The following is a 21,521-nucleotide window of genomic DNA, read 5'->3' as shown; positions in this document are numbered from 1 at the left end:
GAAGAGGCAGAAAGGGAGAAACGAATAAAGAAGGTGTTTGAAGAAATTAAGGTAGAAAACTGCCATCCCTTACAAATCACTGAAGTTTCCAATCCCCAATCATACTGACTGCAGCACAATATTGACACAATCAGAATTATTTGATGTTACAAAAAGTTGTCCTAAAAGGAAACCCAAAATGCCATTATAAATATTACATGAGATAGAGGATCTACCTAAAACATAATCACAAACCTAAACAACCAAAATGAGGAAACAAAGAAACAACCCCCAAAGGAAAGAACTAAGAGATAAATGAAGCAGAGATAAGAAATTTATCTGAAACAGAGTTAAAATGACGTTAAAAATGCTCAGCAGTATGAAAAAAGATACAGTAACTATGAAAAAAGAACAGTCTGCCCTGGTCGGTTTGGCTCAGTGGATAGAGCGTCGGCCTGCAGACTGAAGGGTCCCAGGTTCGATTCCGGTCAAGGCCATGTACTTTGGTTGCGTGCACATCTCCATTAGGGAGTGTGCAGGAGGCAGCTGATCAATGTTTCTAACTCTCTATCCCTCTCCTTGCCTCTCTGTAAAAAAAAAAAAAAAAAAAAATCAATAAAATATATTTAAAAAAGAACAGTCTGAGATAAAGAATGACATAAAACAAAGAACACGTTGGAAGGAATACACCACAGATTAGGGGAAGCTGAGGATCGATTGAATCATTGAGTTAGAAGACAAGAGTTGAAAATATCACTCAAAGATTCAAAAAGGAAAAAAAAATTAAAAAATAGGACTGCTTAAAGGAGCTGTGGGACGATGTGAAATGTAACAATATTAGAATAGTAGATATGCCAGAAGAGGCAGAAAGGGAGAAACGAATAAAGAAGGTGTTTGAAGAAATTAAGGTAGAAAACTTCCCTAACCTGATAAAAGAAAAGTCACACAAGCTCAGCAGGTACAGAGAACCCCAAGCAAGAAGAACTCAAACAGACCCATGCCAAGACACATCATAATTAAAATCCCAACAATTAAAGACAAAGAGAGAATCTTAAAGGCAGCAAGAGAAAATTGTTACCTACAAAGGAGTTCCCATAAGGCTGGCACATGATTTCTCATCAGAAACTCTACAGGCCAGAAGGAAATGGCATGAAGCACTCAAGGTAATGGAAAGCAAGGACCTGAGACCAAGATCACTATATCCAACAAGGCTATCATTCAAAATAGAGCTTCCCAGACAAAAAAAGGCTAAAGGAGTTCATCACCACCAAGCCAGCATTGCAAGAAATGCTGAAGGGATTGCAGTAAGGGATTGCTGAGAAGAAGAAACAGAAACCTAGCCATATGGAATTAAAATGATTATAAGTAAGTACCTCTCAACAATAACCCTAAATGTAAATGGACTAAATGCTCCAATCAAAAGGTGTAGGGTAGCAGAATGGATACAAAAACATGACCCAACTATATGCTGCCTACAAGAGACCCACCTCAAAACAAAAGACGCTCACAGGATGAAAGTGAAGGGATGGAAATTCCATGCAAATGGAAAAGAAAAAAAGCTGGAGTAGCAATACTCATATCTGACAAAATAGACTTTAAAAGCATCATGCTAAGCGAAATAAGCCAGTTGGAGAAAGATAAATATCATATGATCAGTTGTGGAATACAAAGAACAACATAAAGTGATGAATGAAAACAGAGCCAGAGGGGGAATACATATATATATACATATATATATATATATATATATATATATATATATATAGTTTTTTTTTTAATATAATCGAAGCAATCCTGTTATTTCCAGATTTTTAATATTTCCTATAACTTTTGTGATATCATACTATGTTAGTACAGTTTTGGTAATATTAGTGTACTTAAAATCCTTTTATTCTTGAAATATTAATGTTTATTGCATGTAATATTATATGTAAGATCATTTTTCTTGAATAATTGTTTACTGCAGGTAACGTTATCATATTTAAAGTCGTTTTTCTTGAGATATTAATGTTTATTGCATGTAACATTTTTTTAAATAATTATAAAATTTTTATTTTTTATTTTTTTAAAATATATCTTACTGATTTTCTACAGAGAAGAAGGGAAAGGGATAGAAAGTTAGAAACATTGATGAGAGAGAAACATCAATCAGCTGCCTACTGCACACTCCCTACCGGGGATGTGCCGAAGGTACATGCCCTTGACCAGAATCGAACCTGGGACCTTCCAGTTTGCAGGCCAACGCTCTATCCACTGAGCCAAACCGGTTTTGGCTTGCATGTAACATTTTATATTTAAGATCGTTTTTCTTGAAATATTAAGGTTTATTGCATGGAACATTGTTATGTTTAAAATAGTTTTGAAATAAAAAAAAAACTGGAAAAAAATTACGTCTGAAATAAATTTTCTCAAAATTAATCAGGTTCCATCCTCTTGTCTTAATAAACAAGTGCAAATGCTACTATATCTTAAGTCCTTGCATTCTAACATCCTATTACGTTGCAAATATTAATGAAATGAAATGAAATGAAAATTCTGAATTACCTTAATAAAAATTGAGGTCAGGAAAACTATGAGTTTGGCTTCTGTTATATTGCTCACACCACTTTTTTCAACTTGTTCTGGTGCTGGAACCTAAACAGAAAAACATGCATCCTGCTTATTAAACAATCTCTAAAGAGCACAGAGGTAGCTATAGAGACTGCACTGCAGTTGTGGAGACAGCTGAGAATTTCTTCATCCTAAAAGCTGAAGGTAAAAGAATTAACAAAAATGAATGCGGTTATTCGTTTTTCAGAAAGCCATCCAGAAGCAACCATCTTAAACATACCACAGTTCAGGCTGAAATTTCCATGAATGGGACCATACATTGGGCTTCACCTGCTTTACTTCGCAATCCCCTATTTTAAGGAATCAAAGGCCAGAAAAGATAATGAACTTGCTCAAGGTCTCACAGTAAGTCACGGCACTAGGAATGAAAACGGAGATCTGGCCCTGGCCCGGGGCTGCTCAGTCGGTTGGTTGGGCACAATCCCATGCACCGAAAAGCTGCTGGTTCAATCCCTGGCTGGGGCACAAGCCTGGGTTGCACACCCATTCCCAGGAAGGGATGTGTAGAAGACAGTCTCTCACATCCCCCTCTCTCTCTCCCTCTCTCTCACGGATTGTTAAATTTAATTTAAAAATCTTAAAAAATAAAACAGAAAAACTTAGATTTGACTCTAATATCTGTGCTCTTTCCATTTTCTTGTTGCCTTTTATACAAACAATGGAGCAGATAAAGTTCCCCGGGTTCTCCAATACCTGGTAAAACTCTCCAAGGACCATTCTGCTTCTACACATCCCTAATTAACCTTCATTATTATTTATTTATTTATTTATTTATTTATTATATTTTACTTGAGAGAGGGAGGAAAAGAGACAAACTGGGATTGAACCTCGGTCACCCCGATGGGAATCAAATCTGTGACCCTGCCCAGCCGGCATGGCTCCGTGGCTGAGCAGCGACCTACGACAGGAAGTCATGGTTCGATTCCCGGTCAGAGCACATGCCCAGGTTTGGGACTTGATCCGAGTGTGGAGCACGCAGGAGGCAGCTGATCAATGACTCTCTCATCGTTGATGTTTCTACCTCTCTCTCTCCTTCTCCCTTTCTTTTGAAATCAATAAAAAAAAAAATATAAAAACAAAACCCTGCAACCTTCTGGTGCATGGAATGATGCTTCAGCCAACTGAGCCATACCGGCCAGGGCTAACCTTGATTACTTTCAATACAACTTCTTTGGAATCCTGATGCTAAGGAAGAAAAAACCTGAGTAGCAAAAATAAAGAACTTGAGTCATTATTGGTTAGGTAAACAATAGTAAATTATAAGTAATAAATTGGAGATGTGATTTATAAAAGCAGTCCTTCGTGATATTAGCTTATCTGAATACACTTTCCAGAATCTGCCTGCCCTTAGTTATTAATTCTTGAACCTGAAAGACTCTGGCCATTATTCAAGAGAAGGAAAATCCCAGCAGGGTCTGCACACTGCACAGTGACACGTTTTGTTTTGTTTTAACAGTTAAAGCTATTTTTAACAATCAGCTAACTCCACCCATCTTAATAACAAGTGATACATTTTAGAGTAATATGCATACATATAAGTAGCCACTATATTTTTATTTGAACTCATGTAAAGATTTCCAAATCAATGCTGAGCAGCACTACAGTATATAAGACAAATTATAGAGATATAGGGTCAAAACTTTGTTCTAATTAAGAGCTAGAAATATTAGGTCATTTAAGACCTTGTGAAGATTTTTGTTTAAGGCCAAGTTTGTAAAGAGGATTTTATGTGGGGTCGGGAAGTACATAGGAAACCTCCTCACTTTCAGCTCAATTGTGCCGAGAAACTGAAACTATTCTAGAAAAATAAAGTCTATTTTCTTCAAAGTCTTTAAAAGGACAAAAATTTATTCTATCTTCTCTTTATTGGTAAACCTAGCTTTTGGTAGTATTAATGCCAATTTCTTTTTAGAAAATGTAATTACACACTTGAGTTCACTCTCAAGCTTTCTTACTTCAAAAGTCAATTTTGACATCTATTGATCCTCAGAAAAACCTCCCCCAACGATATTGAATCTACAAAAATAAAAAAATAAAAAAATTTGCGAGTGTTGCAAAAGTGTGTAAGATTATACTAGTTTTAACTGATAAGCACAAACGAAGCTTATTATTTTTTTAAATATACTTTTATTGATTTCAGAGAGGAAGGAAGTGGGAGAGATAGAAAACATCAATGATGAGAATCATTGATCGGCTGCCTCCTGCACCCCCCCACTGGGGATCAAGCCCACAACCCCGGCCTGTGCCCTTGACCGGAATCGAACCTGGGACCCTTCAGTCCGCAGGCGGATGCTCTATCCACTGAGCCAAACCAGCTAGGGCAGCTTCTTCTTCTTTTTTCTTCTTTTTTTAATGAAGCATTTGCTATTGAAAACAAGAATTTAAATAGTAGAATAAAAGGAGAAAAACTGAAAGAAAAAAAAATAAAAGTTTGGTTTCTTACCTGGTCTGTATTAAGAAAACAGACAGGATTGTTTGGTTCAAATGCTCCCATCAGCCAAGGGTTCTCAGAATAATCGGCATAAAACTCCAGCTCCAGCGTCACGTCCTTGAGGTTGGGCAGGTTTATCACTGCGCCGGCCACTCTGTCGGACCCACACTCCAGCTTCCCTCCGTAGGTCAGCGTGTTGCTGAGGGACATGATCTTACTGAGGGATGACAAAGCCATGTTAGCCTGGGCGGTGAGGACGGACACGCACGGCCCCGGAGCGGGCAGGTCACAGGTACCTGTTCATGCGGTACTGCACCGTCAGCTGCACCACAGCGGCCTCCTTGCGCGCCAGCCTCTTGAACAGGCTCTCGCTCATGCCCAGGGCCCTGCCGACAGAGACCCCGCGTGTCAGCGCCGTGCCCGCCCCTCACACAGAACCAGGGTTAAAGCCAGGACTCCACCACCCGCTTACCTGGCCTCACGGTTGAGCACCAGGGGCGGCAGCTGCTGGTGATCCCCCACCAACACGAATCTCCGCGAGAAAAAGAGGGGCCCAAGGCACACGGGCTGGCTGATCTGAGAGGCTTCGTCCACGATGCAGAAATCGAAAACCTTACGAGCAAATACTGGGTGGTTTGTTCCCATACATGTCGTTGCCACGATGAGCTAAAAACCAAGAAAACCCATCAGTTATTTATTATGTCCAAGAAATGTAATTTCTTTTTCCCCCCCATTTTTGAGATTAAAATATATTAAGAAGATTTTGCTCCCAATCACAGGAACACCCCAATATTAATTAATCCTGAGACATGGCATGCAAAAATATTTAATTTTTTTTACTACAAATGGGAAAAAAATCAAGTAAATTTTCCGAACATTATAACAGTTCTCAGATTTACAGATCAAAAACAGTTCCAGCAAAAGCCAAAGGAATAGGAAAGAGAAGCCAAGTAGAGAAAGGTTTTATACAATAACCACTCTGCTCTAGCCAAGCACCACAGAAAAAACTGTGCCCCTCACTGGTTTGGCTCAGTGGTTAGAATACTGGACTATAGACTGGAAGGTCCTGGGTTCAATTCCAGTCAAGGGCACATGCTCAGTTTCAGGCTCGATGCCCAGGGGGTGGGCAGGAGTCAGCCGATCAATGATATTCTCTCATCATTGATGTTTCTGTCTCACTCTCCCACTCCCTTCCTCTCTAAAATCAATTTAAAAAATTATATATACATACATATATATATATATATATATATATATATATATATATATGCTCGAGCACCAGTGTGGGTTGTGTAGAAGGCAGCCGATCAGTAATTCTCTCTCATCATTGATGTTTCTATCTCTCTCTCCCTCTCCCTTCCTCTCTGAAATCAATAAAAATATTTAAAAAACAAAACTGTGGCTTCATCCCCCCACCGATGCTAGCAGAGGCCTAATTGGGGGGGGGGGGGGGGAGTGTGCATAGACTTCAACTGCCCCTAGTTTATAAGGCTCCCTATTCTTAACTTGACCAAATTGTAGAAATAGACAACAGTTAAGTGGTTATCAGGGGTTAAGCAGGGGTGAGTGGGAAAGAAATGGGTGGAGTTATAAAAATGCCAACATGAGTGATCCTTGTAGTAATGGATTAATTATTCTGTATCAATGTCAGCATTCTGGTTGTGAGTTTACTACAGTTTTGTAAAATGGTAAACAATGGGCTAAGGATATACACGATCTCTGTATTATTTCTTACAGCTACATGTGAATCTATAATTATCTCAAAATAAAAAGGTTAATTTTCAAAAACTTTAAAATAACTGGCATAGGTATTAGACAAAGGAGTTGAAGGAACAACTTATTAAGTCTAATTTATTTTAGATTATTCGTAATTTTATTTTTAATAATGTTTCTTTTGTATATATATAGTTTGTTGATTTTGAGAGAGAGAGAGAGAAAGAGAGAGAGAGAGAGAAACATTGATGTAAGAGCTCAACACCGATCAGCTGCTCCTGCATATCCCCTGCCAGACCAAGCCTGCAACACAGGCTTATGCCCTTGACTGGGAATCGAACCCACAATCTCTTGCTGCACAGAACAATGCCCAACCAACTGAGCCGCACTGGCTAGAGCTGTTTCTTTTCTTTTTCTTAATGTTTTTATTGATTTAAGAGAGAGAGGAAGGGAGAGAGAAAGAGAAAGAGAGATCAGTGTGAGAAAGAAACATTATTTGGCTGCCTCCTGCAGCCTCCTACTGGGGATTGAGTCTGCAATTCTGGCCTGTGCCCTGATCAGGAATCAAACAGGTGACCTTGGCAACCTTTTTTTAAAAAAATATGTTTTACTGATTTTTTACAGAAAGGAAGGGAGAGGGATAGAGAGTTAGAAACATCGATGAGAGAGAAGCATCCATCAGCTGCCTCCTGCACACCCCTACTGAGGATGTGCCGATAACCAAGGCACATGCCCTTGACTGGAATCGAACCTGGGACCTTTCAGTCTGCACGCCGATGCTCTATCCACTGAGCCAAACTAATTTCTGCCTTGGCAACCTTTTTGTAGGATGATGCTCAACAGACTGAGCCACATGAGCCAGGGCTACATGAATTTTTTAAATCTATTTTTATTGATTTCAGAGAGGAAGGGTGAGGAAGAGAGATAGAAGCATGAATTATTGATCGGCTGCCTCCTGCACACCCCCTATTGGGGACTGAGCCTGCAACCCAGGCATGTTCCCTTGATCGGAATTGAACCTGGGACCCTTCAGTCCACAGACTGACGCTCTATCCAATGAGCCAAACCAGCTAGGGCTAGATGATTATCTTAAAAGAAAAAAATACCAGTTAAGACTTCCCAGTAAAAATATATAGACATTAAATAGTAAAATGTAAATTAGGTTCTATATAGAAAAATAAAATCACAAGACTGTTCGTGTGCTATTGCCTTTAAATTCAAACTCACTAAAAAATCCTGATGAATGGTTTTCTAGGTGTGACAGTGTGATATAATAAGAAATAAAATACACACACACACACACACACACACACATACACTTGGTCTCCCTCCCGGTTCTTGGCAGAGAGCTCCTGATAGGGGTGAGAAGAACATCTTTTGTTATTCATAATAAGCCCCTTGCACCCAACCCAGCATTTATTACAAGAAGATTTGACACTGGGATTGGAGCTGATTGCCAGAGGAACCAACCAGGTGATTATAGAGTTAGGACTCTCATCTATCCCTCCATCTCCACGAGGGGGAGAGGGGCTGAGGATTGAGCTAACCTCCAATGGCCAGTGACCCATCCACACCTACATGATGGAATCTCCATAAACCCCCAAACCTCAGGGTTTGGTGAACACGTCATGGAGCTGGGAGGGCGGCTCCCCTGGAGAGGACACAGAAGCTGCAGGTGCTTCCACGCACCCTCCCCTGTGCAGCTCTCCACCTGGCTGCTCCTGGGCTGCATGCATCCTATAAGATGAACTCAGGAGCAGTAAGAAAAGCGCCTTCCTGAGTTCTATGAGCCATTCTAGCAAATTACCGAACCCAAGGAGGGGGTCATGGGAGCCCCGATTTACAGCTAGTTGTTCAGAAGCACAAGAGGCCGTGACTTGCAGTTTAGAACTGAAGTGGGGGGCAGTCTTGTGGGACGAAGCCCTGAAGCTGAGGGGTCTACACTAACTCCAGGTGGCTGAGTGTCAGAAGTGTTGTGAGAGAAGCAGGATATTTTAAACTAGGGGAGACCCCTGAATAATAAACCAAAAACCTCATTTCAGTTCCGAAGCAAGCCAGCGAACTATAAATTAGTAAACTGGTCCTGTAGTTTACCTGGATTAATCATGTAACATGTGGTCAGTGTGACCGAAATTCCCAGAGTGCTGTTTCTCCCCGTTCTGGCTGCAGACATGAATATCAGCATTCCCATGCCACACTGTACTTACGTGACTGTTGTAGAGTTCTTCCAGAAGCGCTAAGGACTTAATGGCCTTCGATCTGCAAATTTCCTCCTCGGTAAATTTCTGGATATCTGGATGTACCTTCTGAGTCTGACCCAAGCGCAAAAACCCTATTTTAAACTTCGCTAACTTCAAAAGAATATTGTCCACAGCAGAATGTGTATAACTGGTCAACAAAACGCTAAAACCACAGGCATATAGAATTCTTACCTAAGGATGAATAAGAGAAAAGAAAACAGCATTACTTTTAATTCCAGACCATTTTTAACATGCTTATGTTTTTATGTTAAGAGAATTAGAAAACTTAATATGAAGCATATCTAAGAGTTGAATCAAATAACTTTTTTTAAAAATTATAAGGTCAAAATGTGTTATGAGCCGAAACCGGTTTGGCTCAGTGGTAGAGCGTCAGTCTGTGGACTGAAGGGTCCCGGGTTCGATTCCGGTCAACAGCATGTATGTTGGTTGTGGGCGCATCCCCGGGGGGGGGGGGGGGGGGGGGAGAGGCAGACCGGGGGGTGGGGGGTGGGGCGGGAAGCGGCTGGTCGGTGTTTCTCTCTCATCGACGTTTCTGGCTCTCTATCTCTCTCCCTTCCTCTCTGTAAAAAATCAATAAAATATATATATTTTTAAATGTGTTATGAAAGTATTATGTAAAGTAATAAAACTGAATACTTATGAACTTCCAATAGTGCCTGGCACACAGTATCAATCAATAAATACTTGCTACCATCATTATCATTAATCAGTAAATTACCACTCAGAAATTTGCCAATGTGAAAAAAAGAAAAAAAGAAAAATCTATTTGAACCACCTCTATATAATTGATCGTTTTTTAAAGGGAAGGAAAACATACAATGATACACATGCCATCAACATGAAGAGACCTTAGACAGTCCAAAATGCAAGGAATCTGCAACATGATTACAACTATAGGTCATTTAGCTTTCTCTATTTCTCATGTCATTCTAAAAAGGTAATTTGAAATAAAGGCATTTTGAGTTAATATTCAGCTCTTTTTTAAAATATATATTTTATTGATTCCATTGGGGATTGAGCCTGCAACCCAGGCATGTGCCCTGACTGGAAACTGAACTGTGACCTCCTGGTTCACAGGTTGAAGCTCAACCACTGAACCACACCAGTCGGGCAATATCTAGCTCTTTTGATCTCAAACATCACCTTCTCTGAACAAAGAGCTGGTTTACGTATTTAGTTTCTAAGCGAAAGAACAATGAGCTTACGAGAGCACATATTGTGGTGGTCTTTCCTGTCCCGGGCATGCCCACGATGAGCGTGTAGTCTTTGGAAAGAAGCACCTTTTTCATGGCTTGCCTCTGAGGTTTATTCAGACCTGCATTTAAATGTAAAAATAACAGAAAAAAACGTATTGAATTTCAGTGAACAAATTCACTATTTCTATAAGAAAAGCAGCCTTTTATTCAAGTTTCTCCAATACAACTTTGCAAAGCAAGAAAATATGGTGATGTTAAAAAATATATGTAAACTACTTCCAAACAGACTTTGTGTAGTAATTGTAACTGCATATACGTCATTAAAACACTAGACGGGCCGAGACCGGTTTGGCTCAATGGATAGAGCGTCGGCTTGGGGACTGAAGGACCCGGGTTCGATTCCGGTCAAGGGCATGTACCTTGGTTGCGGGCATATCCCCAGTAGGGGGTGTGCAAGAGGCAGCTGATCGATGACTCTCTCTCATCGATGTTTCTAGCTTTCTATCTCTCTCCCTTCCTCTCTGTACAAAATCAATAAAATATATTTAAAAAAAAAAAAAAAAAAAAACACTAGACGGTAGGTTAAATTATAAATAGAACAAAAACACTGGGAGCAGAATGCTGATTACAGCATACCTTTCAGAATAGAGGCAACTGTGTCCTTCGCATCATGCGGAAGGATGGAGCTGAGGTAGGGTATAAACTGAGGCTCACGGAAGTCAATGATTAAATCGCGGAGCTTTTGGCTGAAAAGAAAAAAATGCTTTTAGTAATATTTCTCAGAAAAGTGGGGTACAGTTCAGATTCATTCACTGTTACAAACCTGGCATCAGTATTCTTCATCAACTTAGAAAGATTTCCTAATGGGGTATCTATATCGCAATTCTTTTCTTCCTGGTCCAATCGGAACAAGGTTGATTCTGGGAGTACCGACAAGTTCCTAAAACAGCAAAACAGGTGTACACGAATGTTTTTCACTTAACACGGTAAGTTTTAGCAGATATAACTATCTGCTAAAAGAGCAAATGGGCCAAAATATTAATAGCTTTTAAAATGGATACCATTTCCATTGAGTTACCCAGAAGTCATTGCAACTCCATCCATTAAGAAATGGTGACACATGTGACACATGCCTGCACTTCAAAGCAGGGAAAGCAGGCAGTATAGGAAGGAAGGAGAAGACATGAATATTGATGAACATGGAGATTAGACTCTGCCCCAAAATTTTACAGTAACTGTTCTACTATTAATATTTTTCTTTAAATCAACCTGTTTATTTGAACTGAGATAAATATACTTTATATCACAATTATTAATGAATAAATTTAAGGGAAAGAACGAAATGGTAAATGCCAGAATGCTAAGAAGGAAAAATAAGCTACATATTTATCACAGACATGTGGCTGTGAGAATGAGGAAAGACTATGTCCACATTAGAACTAGGGGTCATGATGTACTAAAGAAAAGTTCAGCCGTTTGGAAGTCCCTCAAATGTCAAACAGGAAATTAGCAGATGACACAGCAGTTCCACTAGGAAAAATATGTTCACATAAAAATCTGCAGGTGAGCCGAAACCGGTTTGACTCAGTGGATAGAGCATCGGTCTGCAGACTGAAAGGTCCCAGGTTTGATTCCGGTCAAGGGCATGTACATTGGTTGCGGGCACATCCCCGGTGGGGGGTGTGCAGGAGGCAGCTGGTCGATGTTTCTCTCTCATTGATGTTTCTGGCTCTCTATCCCTCTCCCTTCCTCTCTGTGAAAAATCAATTAAAAAAAAAAAAAAAATATATATATATATATATATATATATATATACATATAATTTTTTTTTTTTTTTAATCTGCAGCTGAAACTGGTTTGGCTCAGTGGTAGAGCTCTCCCTTCCTCTCTGTAAGAAAATCAATAAAATATATTTTTTTTAAAATCTGCAGGTGAATATTTATAGTAACACTAGCCATAACACCCAAAACAATCAGATGTCTATCAGCTGGTGAATAAATGAACAAATGTGGTCTATTGATGTAACAGAGTATTACTTGGGCATAAAAAGAAATAAGGTACTAAAGGAAAAAAGAAAAAGAAATGAGGGTACTGATAAATGCTAAAACATGGATGAACCTCAGAAACATGCTAAAAGAGGTCCGTCCATAGAGACAGAAAGCAGAGGAGCTGTTGCCAGGGGCCGGAGGGAGGGAGGGCAGAAAGCGATGGCTTCATGGGCACGTGTCCTTCCAGGGTGATGCACGTGTCCTGTAACCAGACAGAGGTGCTGGCTGCACAGTGCTGTGGCTGTGCCACATGCCACGGAACTGTGCATTTTAAAATCATTAACGGTCCACTTTATGTTATGTGAATTTTACCTCAAATTTTTAAATAAAGAAAGGCAGTACTGATATATACTGGTACATGAAAATGAATCTCAAAATAGTAGGCTAAGCCCTGACCGGTTTGGCTCAGTGGATAGAGCATCAGCCTGAGGACTGAAGGGTCCCAGGTTCGATTCCAGTCAAGGGCATGTACCTTAGTTTCGGACACATCCCCAGTGGGGGGTGTGCAGGAGGCAGTTGATTGATGTTTCTCTCTCATCGATGTTTCTCTCTATCCCTCTCCCTTCCTCTCTGTAAAAAAATCAATAAAATATATTTTAAAAAATGATAGGCTAAAACAAACACAAACATTAGGGTAAATGACAAAAGCCAATCACAAAAGACCACATACTGTGCGCTCTCATTACATAAAATGTCCAGAACAGGTAAAGCTACGGAGACAGAAAGGAAACGGTGGCTGTGTTGTCTAGGGCTGGAGGAGGGCCTGCTACAGGGCACAGGGTTTCTTCATGGGGAGATGAAAGTGTTCTAAAATTGATCCTGGTGATGGGTGTAACTCTGAATACACTAAAAACAATTGAATTGTACATGTAAAATGGATGAACCTGTATGGCATGTGAATTACACCACAATAAAGCTGTTCTCCCTCCCCCCAAAAAGGGAGCATTTCATTACCTGTCTAATAAACAGGTTATTGTTGTCACGTTAATCTCTCTCACGTATCCCCTAGACAAAGCAAACAGGGTTCTCTCTTCTCCACTTAAAATAATTCTGTCACCTGCCATTAGGTTTGTGACAGGCATGGCGCCATTTTTACGTTGGAAATTGTGTAAATACTGTCCGTCGCAAACCGTCTTTACATGTCCTGTTCTAATCAGGTTTCCAACGCAGTTGCCACTTCGCTCCCTATGGAGTAGAAAGAGATATATCACATATATTTATATATCACACATATAAATACTGTATTGGCAGTTTTCCCCAATTTTCTAGTTTGTCTGGTCCCCAAAAACTCTAATGCTAATATTGAGCCTGTCATTTTCACATATTCCACAATCCGCACTAAAATCTTAGAAATGCTCTTGGCGGTGTGGCTCAGTGATTGAGCGTTGACCTGATGAACCAGGAAGTCACAGTTCAATTCCCAGTCAGGGCACATGCCTGGGCTGCGGGCTGGATCCCCAGTGTGTGCAGGAGGCAGCTGATCAATGATTCTCTCTCATCACTGATGCATCTCTCTCTCTCCCCGTCTCCTTCTCTGAAATCAATAAGAAAATATTTAAAATTAGACTTCCTGAGGCAAATTTTTCCTACTGAAAGTAGCTAACAATGGTGCTCTCCTCGGAAACAATTCACTGACAGCCATCCGGAGTTAGCATGAATATATGAAACGGCATGTCGTTCTCACACAATATAACCAATATTTGTCACGAATTCCAAATGCCATCCCACTAACTAATCCAGATTATTGAAGTTTTACTGTATGAAATGTAGTACTTACATTTCTGATGAAGGCATCAACCATATATTGTGGTTATTTTTTTTATTATCCTTTGATTTTGACTCCAGAGTTAACATTAGACACCACAGGCTGAAATACTCCAAGTGTGTGGCCTTGAGGTGCTGGGTTTCCTCTTTAATTCTGGGCAGCATGCCCCTGGTGGCTGAACGGTCATCCGTGTGCTGTTCCACTGCTCTAAGGATAAAGCTCCAGGTCAGACACGGGTACAAAACGTTTTGCTGGCCAAGACCGGTTTGGCTCAATGGATAGAGCGTCGGCTTGGGAACTGAAAGGTCCCAGGTTCGTTTCCGGTCAAGGGCATGTACCTTGGTTGCGGGCATATCCCCAGTAGGGGGTGTGCAAGAGGCAGCTGATCGATGACTCTCTCTCATCGATGTTTCTAACTCTCTATCTCTCTCCCTTCCTCTCTATACAAAATCAATAAAATATATTTAAAAAAAAAAACAACACATTTTGCTGGCTATAAATGAGATACTTCTAAAGTAAGTACATATAATGATGGTCATCATAACTTATCACCACAGCCCCTAATTTTCTTTAAAAGTAAAGTGGCTGTTTACAAAACAAAATGCTTAAGAAACTCAATCCTGCATTGTTTTGCCTTCAATGACTGGGCCCCTAACAACTACTTGGTACACTCGTCTTCATTCCTATTGGAAGCGAGTTTTGGCTTTTTGTACAACTACATTTCTCAAAGTCACAATATTTGTACAGCCAGCTCTGTGCCACAGGAAGGTCAACATAAAAAAACAGGAGAATTATCTGGAATTTCATTTTGCTTAATGCTAATTTCTAAAATAAGATTTTTCTAAATTTTTATATAGAAACAAGTATCTCACAGGAAAGCCTACAAAACATTGAGAATAAAACATAAGATTTCAAAACAACGTGCTGATAGGAAAGGCCCCAGCTTCCCATGGTTCAGTCTTCTGCTATTAAGAGATCCTTTGATACAATAGTTTTAAAAGTTCTTTCTGCCAAAACCGGTTTGGCTCAGTGGACAGAGCATCGGCCTGCAAACTGAAAGGTCCCAGGTTTGATTCTGGTCAAGGACATGTACCTTGGTTGCGGGCACTTCCCCAGTGGGGGGTGTGCAAGAGGCAGCTGATCGATGATTCTCTCTCATAGATGTTTCTATCTCTCTAGTCCTCTCTCTTACTCTCTGTAAAAAAAAAAAAAAAAAAAAAAAATCAATAAAATATTTTTAAAAAATCATTTTAAAAAAGAAATTCTTTCTGTGAATTTTCAGGCTGAATTAGAATTTTTGGCTCTGATTTGATCTTATCTAGTCTGTATTTACATCAAACTACTTTTTTGTGTCCTTTTGCTGGCCTATGAAGGTATAAATACAAACGACTGCTTATAAGAGCTAAAAACTTCTCACATGTAATAAAATAGACATAACATTCAAGGCCACTGGATCATACCAAACTTTGTGTCTGGAAGAAACAATTTCCCTGTTATTTTATTTCATTTTATTATTATTATATATATTTTTTTAATATATTTTATTGATTTTGTACAGAGAGGAAGGGAGAGAGATAGAGAGTTAGAAACATCGATGAGAGAGAGTCATCGATCAGCTGCCTCTTGCACACCCCCTACTAGGGATATGCCCGCAACCAAGGTACATGCCCTTGACCGGAATCGAACCCGGGACCCTTCAGTCCCCAAGCCGACGCTCTATCCATTGAGCCAAACCGGTCTCGGCATTTTATTATTATTTTTTTATAATAATATATATTTTATTGATTTTTTACAGAGAGGAAGAGAGAGGGATAGAGAGAAACATCAATGAGAGAGAATCATCGATCAGCTGCCTCTTGCACACCCCCTACTGGGGATGTGCCCACAACCAAGGCACATGTCCTTGACTGGAATCGAACCCGGGACCTTTTATTCCGCAGGCTGACGCTCTATCCACTGAGCCAAACCGGTTTCGGCCAATTTCCCTGTTATTTTAAACTACAAAAGGCCTGAAATAAAATAGCAACTAAGAAGCGAAAGACTTCTTAAAACACCATTTAAGTTGCATTCAAAATGCCTATACTACATATGACATCTTTCTGAACCAGAGTTCAAAAAGCATTCTATTGTTCCCCAAGGAAACAGGCATAAAATACTAGAGGCCCGGTGGTCCGTAGGTCTGGCCAGAAATCAGGACTGATCAAGGCCTTCCGGCTGCTGGCCAGGGCCTTCCTTCCCTGGCTGCCAGCTGCTGGTGGGGATCTTCCTTCGTTCTGTGCCACCCCCTGGTGGTCATGGCATGTCATAGCAAGCAAGCAAACTCCCAAGAGAACACTTTGCATATTAGCCTTTTATATACCCGTATTTTCTGGCGTATAAGACGACCCCCTAATTTTACAGTTAAAACATAGGTTTAGCCTATATTCGCTGTATAAGACTACCCCCCACTTCAAAGAAAAGACTTACTTTGCTGTCAAGATCTGCAGGTAATTTTTGTGCAATTTTGGTCTTTTGCCCCCGATTTTCGGTTGACTTTTTTTCGTATCAAAGGTCGTCTTATACACAGGAAAATACGGTATATAGATGTACTGTGGCCCTAAACAGTTTGGCTCAGCGGACAGAGTATCAGCATGCACAATGAAGGGTCCAAGGTTTGATCCCAATCAAGGGTATGTATCTCGGTTGCAGGTTCTTGGCCCTGGTGGAAGGCATGTGGGAGACAACCAATCGATACATCTCTCTCACATCAGTGTTTCTCTCTGTCTCTTCCTCTCCCTTCCACTCTCTCTAAAAATCAATGGGAAAAAATATCCTCGAGTGAGGATTAAAAAAAAATAAGAACTGTGCTTTTTTTCCTAGTCCCTTCATTTTACAAATACACACAGAAAAAAATGGCTAAAATGAAACCATCAATGCCAGACTGGCCAGCAATGTTAAATCATTTTAAATTGGGCGCACACTTAAATGAAATTGGTATTTTTGGAAGACAGTGTGTTTACCTGCTATAAAGAGCACAGTTACCCGCTTGTGAACAATATTTACAGGTTTGCTGTTCCTCAATTACTTGTGGCAAAGGATTAAGCTCTGTCTTCTCCTTTCCAGTAGCAGGTTTGCTAATACGGTGAAACAAAGAGAATGCCATCTGGTTTCTTAGTTTTAATAATTCTATGGGGGGAGAGGAAGAAAAAGAAAAAATTAATTAATTCTAAGGGGGGGAGGACAGGTGTCTTTAAAGTTTATTATAAGTTTATTATATACCTTTTCCATCGCATAAATAAAACTTTCAGATTTAAAAACATTTAAAAAAAGTAAAGAATAACATTCATTTTTCCCACTACTCTAGAATAACCACCGTTAACACTTTGGTATAATTCCTCCAACTTTTGTTCACTTGATAAATTCTCTCAACAATCATGTATCTTGCTGAAACCAGTTTGGCTCAGTGGATAGAGCTTCGACCTGCGGACTGAAAGGTCCCAGGTTCGATTCCGGTCAAGGGCATGTACATTGGTTGTAGGCACATCCCCAGTGGGGGGTGTGCAGGAGGCAGCTGGTCGATGTTTCTCTCTCATTGATGTTTCTAGTTCTCTATCCCTCTCCCTTCCTCTGTGGAAAATCAATAAAAATATATTTTTTTTAAATCATGTATCTCGTAATTAGTACAAATTTTGAAGTTGGTGCTTTATTCGCTGAATGCTAAGGATAAATACAACTATCTAGAGTATAGGGCAGGAAATTAAAGTTTTATATGATAAAATTTTAATAAGTTAATGTTTTCAACTATTCTGTATATTGTTAAAATTATTTCTAAAAAATACCATAACTACAAATTAAAACCTCTATTAGGCCTAGCAAGTATAGTGAGCTACTGTCAGGTATAAATACAGGGACACCTTGTCTCATTGTGCTTCACTTTATTGCACTTCACAGATTTGCACAAAATCCCCTCAGCACAGCCTGCACCCCTCCAATCTGGGACCCCTTGGGGGATGTCTGACTCCCAGTTTAGGCCCGATCCCCAGCAGTCGAACATCCCTCTCACAATCCTGGACTGCTGGCTCCTAATTGCTCATCTGCCTGCCTGGTTGCCCGTAACTGCCCCCACCTGCCAGCCTGATCACCCATCACTGATTCCATACCAGCCTGATCTCCCCTAACTGCCCCTCTGCTGGTCTGGTCACCCCTAACTGCCCCTCCCTTCCAGGCTAGCTGCTCCTAACTGCCCCTGCTGGCCTGGTTGCCCCCAACTGCGCCCCACCACCACCAGCTGGGTCATCCCTTACTGACCTCCCTGCCGGCCTGGTCGTCCCCAACTGCCGGCCTGGTCTCCCCTCAATGCCCCATGCTGGCCTGGTTGCCCCAGGCAGCCTATTCAGTCGTTTGGTCATCCCTCACTAACTCCCCTGCCAGCCTGGTTGTAGGCAGCCATCTTGTGAAGACGTGAGGGCTAATTTGCATATTACCTCTTTATTATATAGGAGGATAATGCTACTGCACACTTAATAGACTACAGGATCATGTAAACATAACCTTTATATGCACTAAGAAAGCAAAAAAATTATGTTTACGCGCTCCACTGTGATATTAGCTCTACTGCGGTGATCTGGAACCAAACCTGCCGTGCCCAGGTATGCTGTATGCATCACTGACTGTTGAAGGGGAAACAAACAAAACCCAGAGAAGTAAAGATGAGAGGAAACAGCTCAACCTCTTTTGTCAAGACGTCTGGCTGGCACAGGGTACATCTGGCCCGTCTTGAGGTAGAGGAGCAGGCCAGCCTCCGGGTCAGCTCTTCTCTCCTGACTCAGCAGCGTGTACAGAACCAGCTGTGGGAACAGCGTGCATTTTGTCAAACGAAACTTCAACTTTCTGCTTTTCCGTATGTGTTTGCAATCAATACTATAATTTTAAAATCGAAAGGTCAATTAAGCTATTTCCATTTTGAAAATTACATTGATTTCAGAGGGGAAAGGAGAAGGAAAGAGACAGAAACATCAATGATGACAGAGAATCACTGACCGGCTGCCTCCTGCACACCCCACACTGGGGATCAAGCCTGCATCCCGGGCATGCGCCCTGACCGGGAATCAAACCCTGACCTCCTGGTTCATAGGTCAATGCTCAACCATTGTGCCATGCCAGCCAGGCTACAATGATGTTTCCTAACGAGTGTCCTGTGTAGATGTTACATAAAAACAATGGCTCCATCATAAAATTAGGTTTAGGAAATATTAGGTTAAATGTAGCTGAAACAGACCGTATTACTTTAAGTCTTCTCCTAAAATGTGCATCATTATATCTACAAATATACTTGGTTGCAGACTACATTTTTAAATCTATTAAACATTCAGTTTTCTTATGAAGATTTATATACCTGACTACGGTGTTCGATAGAATTTGACTCTTTGCCAGTTTTAAGTTCCAATGGCATTACTTTATATTTGGTTCTACATCCTCGATGAATTTTCACACCAACTGTAACATCTATCTTGCCCTTTAATCCAAACCTAGGGGACCAAATGCTTTCTTCGATATCCAATGCCTTTATGACTTCAATATTACATGCTGCATGATTGTTACCACCATCACTTGGCCTAAAAACAAAACACAGAAACACACAATGAGAACACTTGGCTCGATTCTCATCTGCTACCACTGACTTTTCACTCAGAGAACGTGGGGAGGGGAAAGAGTCTATATACCTTACAGCACTGGCATCATCTGGGAACTTGTGATCATTGCAAATTCTCAAGCCCCATTCTAGACCTACTCCATCAGAAATGTTAACGGGTGAGGCCCAGCAATCTGTTCAACAAACTCTCCAAGCAATTCTGACGCACACTCAAGTTCAGGAACCAGTCCTATAGGCTCCAACTCATGTAACATACATTTCCTCGTTTTTGTCATCTGTCCCTTTCAGTTCATTATTACTGCAATCTTCCCACCCCGGCCCTTCCTTCCTCAGGCCTAGATTACTGCAAGCCTCGCTACTTGTACTGCTGGAGCCACAATACCAATCTGAATATTCTGATATACAACTAGATATTACACAGACTGATGCTTGCATGTGATGTGATCCTTCATGTAACACCATAACAACGTGGGTAAGAATGAGTTTGATCATCCAACACTTACACCCCTGTGACAATCCTGGAGAGACAAAAATAACTTTTAAAGCCTTTTACACTTTTCTTATCTAAGATTTACTTATTTTTAGAGCAGAAAGTCATTCTGCAGAAGAAAATTCAGATAAGAGCCAACTTCTATTAATCCTATTTGAGTCTCAAAGCCATATAAAAAACTAGAAATATAAATCTGACATGAAAAGAATATATTTTCTAGTAATAAAGCATTTTATTTTATATCATATAAAATTGATATTTAAAAAAGTATAAAAACCCTGGCCAGAGTGGAAAGATACTCAGGACTGTAATTTGTAAAATAAGCAAACAAAAAGGCTAGTTGCAATAACTCAATCTTTAAAAAGCTTTAATTCAAAATTCAGAGCAGAATCCTGGTCTAAACGTATGAACCACATAGATACAGAGGTTTCTTACAGAGAGAGCTGCATCTGCGGGGAGTCAGCTGGAGAGTGTTTATGCATGAAATCTCCAGCCCACTTAGAAAATGAAGGAAGGTACTCTTCTACGTCTTGTTTCACTTCATCTTGATTCAAATTTAAGCGGTACCTGTGCAGTAAAAGAATACATGTTAAAGCATGAATATGAAAATAGTAAAAAAGGACAAAAACATCCAATTAAGCAACCCAAGTACCACGGACTAACAGATAAACAAAATGTGAACTACACGTACAAAGCGTTATTATTCAGCCTGAAAAGGGGGGAGAGCAGAGCCCTGTTGGTCTCTGAAGAGCAGGGTCAGCAAAGAGGACAGAATGAGCAGCCGGCTCTGCCGAGAGCATCTCCTGAGCAGGCTGAGCCTCAGTTCCAGAGAGAAGCTGAAGTCCCTCAAGCCAGGGAGCCACGGCTGACACCAGTGTCCCAAACAGTCCCACATTCCCTCTGACATGTGAGTCCTCCTCCTGCCCTGGGCAGCCTCGATGACGGTCGCCCACATGGAGACCAGGACCAGAACCACCCGCTGAGCCACCCTGAGTTTCTACTCTACAGAAACCCTGAAGTCACTGGTTAGACATTTGCCACGTAAGCCACTGATGTGATGTGACTGGCTACTGGGCAATAATCAATCCAATATGCAACAGATAAGGTAATCATTTGCTGGTTAGGTTGTGACCAAAAAATTCAAAATTTTGAAACGCAAAGTGGCAAGTAGGCAATAAATAGAACTCTTAAAGCAAAACCTTTATTAAATCTATTTTATATTCTGAATGCTGTGCTTTATGGTCATGAAAAGTTTCCTCGTTTACAATGAGCTGCTGTCGGACGGCTCAGGATCCGCGTCTGAGCACACACAGGGCCGGCGCACGGCCGCGGCCGGACATGTTTTACGACTAGATTACGCGTCATCGCTATGTCATTTGTGTGAAATTTTGGAACA

The 21,521-nt window shown here is 40.6% G+C and overlaps 1 protein-coding gene across 1 annotated transcript in view; it reads right to left on the bottom strand.

Moving 5' to 3' along the window:
- The window catches only part of DNA2 (DNA replication helicase/nuclease 2), a 34,447-nt gene that overhangs the window by 6,497 nt on the left and 6,429 nt on the right, over positions 1 to 21,521 (bottom strand). The window contains exons 5-18 of the mRNA XM_084904246.1: positions 20,561 to 20,692; positions 19,378 to 19,597; positions 18,712 to 18,829; positions 17,003 to 17,168; positions 14,016 to 14,210; positions 13,193 to 13,423; positions 11,014 to 11,130; positions 10,827 to 10,936; positions 10,200 to 10,309; positions 8,941 to 9,165; positions 5,493 to 5,686; positions 5,317 to 5,406; positions 5,033 to 5,237; positions 2,524 to 2,613 (exon numbers count right to left, since the gene is read on the bottom strand). Coding sequence (XP_084760372.1) covers positions 2,524 to 2,613; positions 5,033 to 5,237; positions 5,317 to 5,406; positions 5,493 to 5,686; positions 8,941 to 9,165; positions 10,200 to 10,309; positions 10,827 to 10,936; positions 11,014 to 11,130; positions 13,193 to 13,423; positions 14,016 to 14,210; positions 17,003 to 17,168; positions 18,712 to 18,829; positions 19,378 to 19,597; positions 20,561 to 20,692 — 2,203 coding nt within the window. The remainder of the gene's footprint in view (positions 1 to 2,523; positions 2,614 to 5,032; positions 5,238 to 5,316; positions 5,407 to 5,492; positions 5,687 to 8,940; positions 9,166 to 10,199; positions 10,310 to 10,826; positions 10,937 to 11,013; positions 11,131 to 13,192; positions 13,424 to 14,015; positions 14,211 to 17,002; positions 17,169 to 18,711; positions 18,830 to 19,377; positions 19,598 to 20,560; positions 20,693 to 21,521) is intronic.

The sequence above is a fragment of the Pipistrellus hanaki genome (genome assembly GCF_964339955.1).
Source record: "Pipistrellus hanaki genome assembly, chromosome: 14".
Lineage (NCBI taxonomy): Eukaryota > Metazoa > Chordata > Mammalia > Chiroptera > Vespertilionidae > Pipistrellus > Pipistrellus hanaki.
Note: the sequence above shows the minus strand (reverse complement) of the source record. Positions and strands in the feature narration are given on the sequence as shown.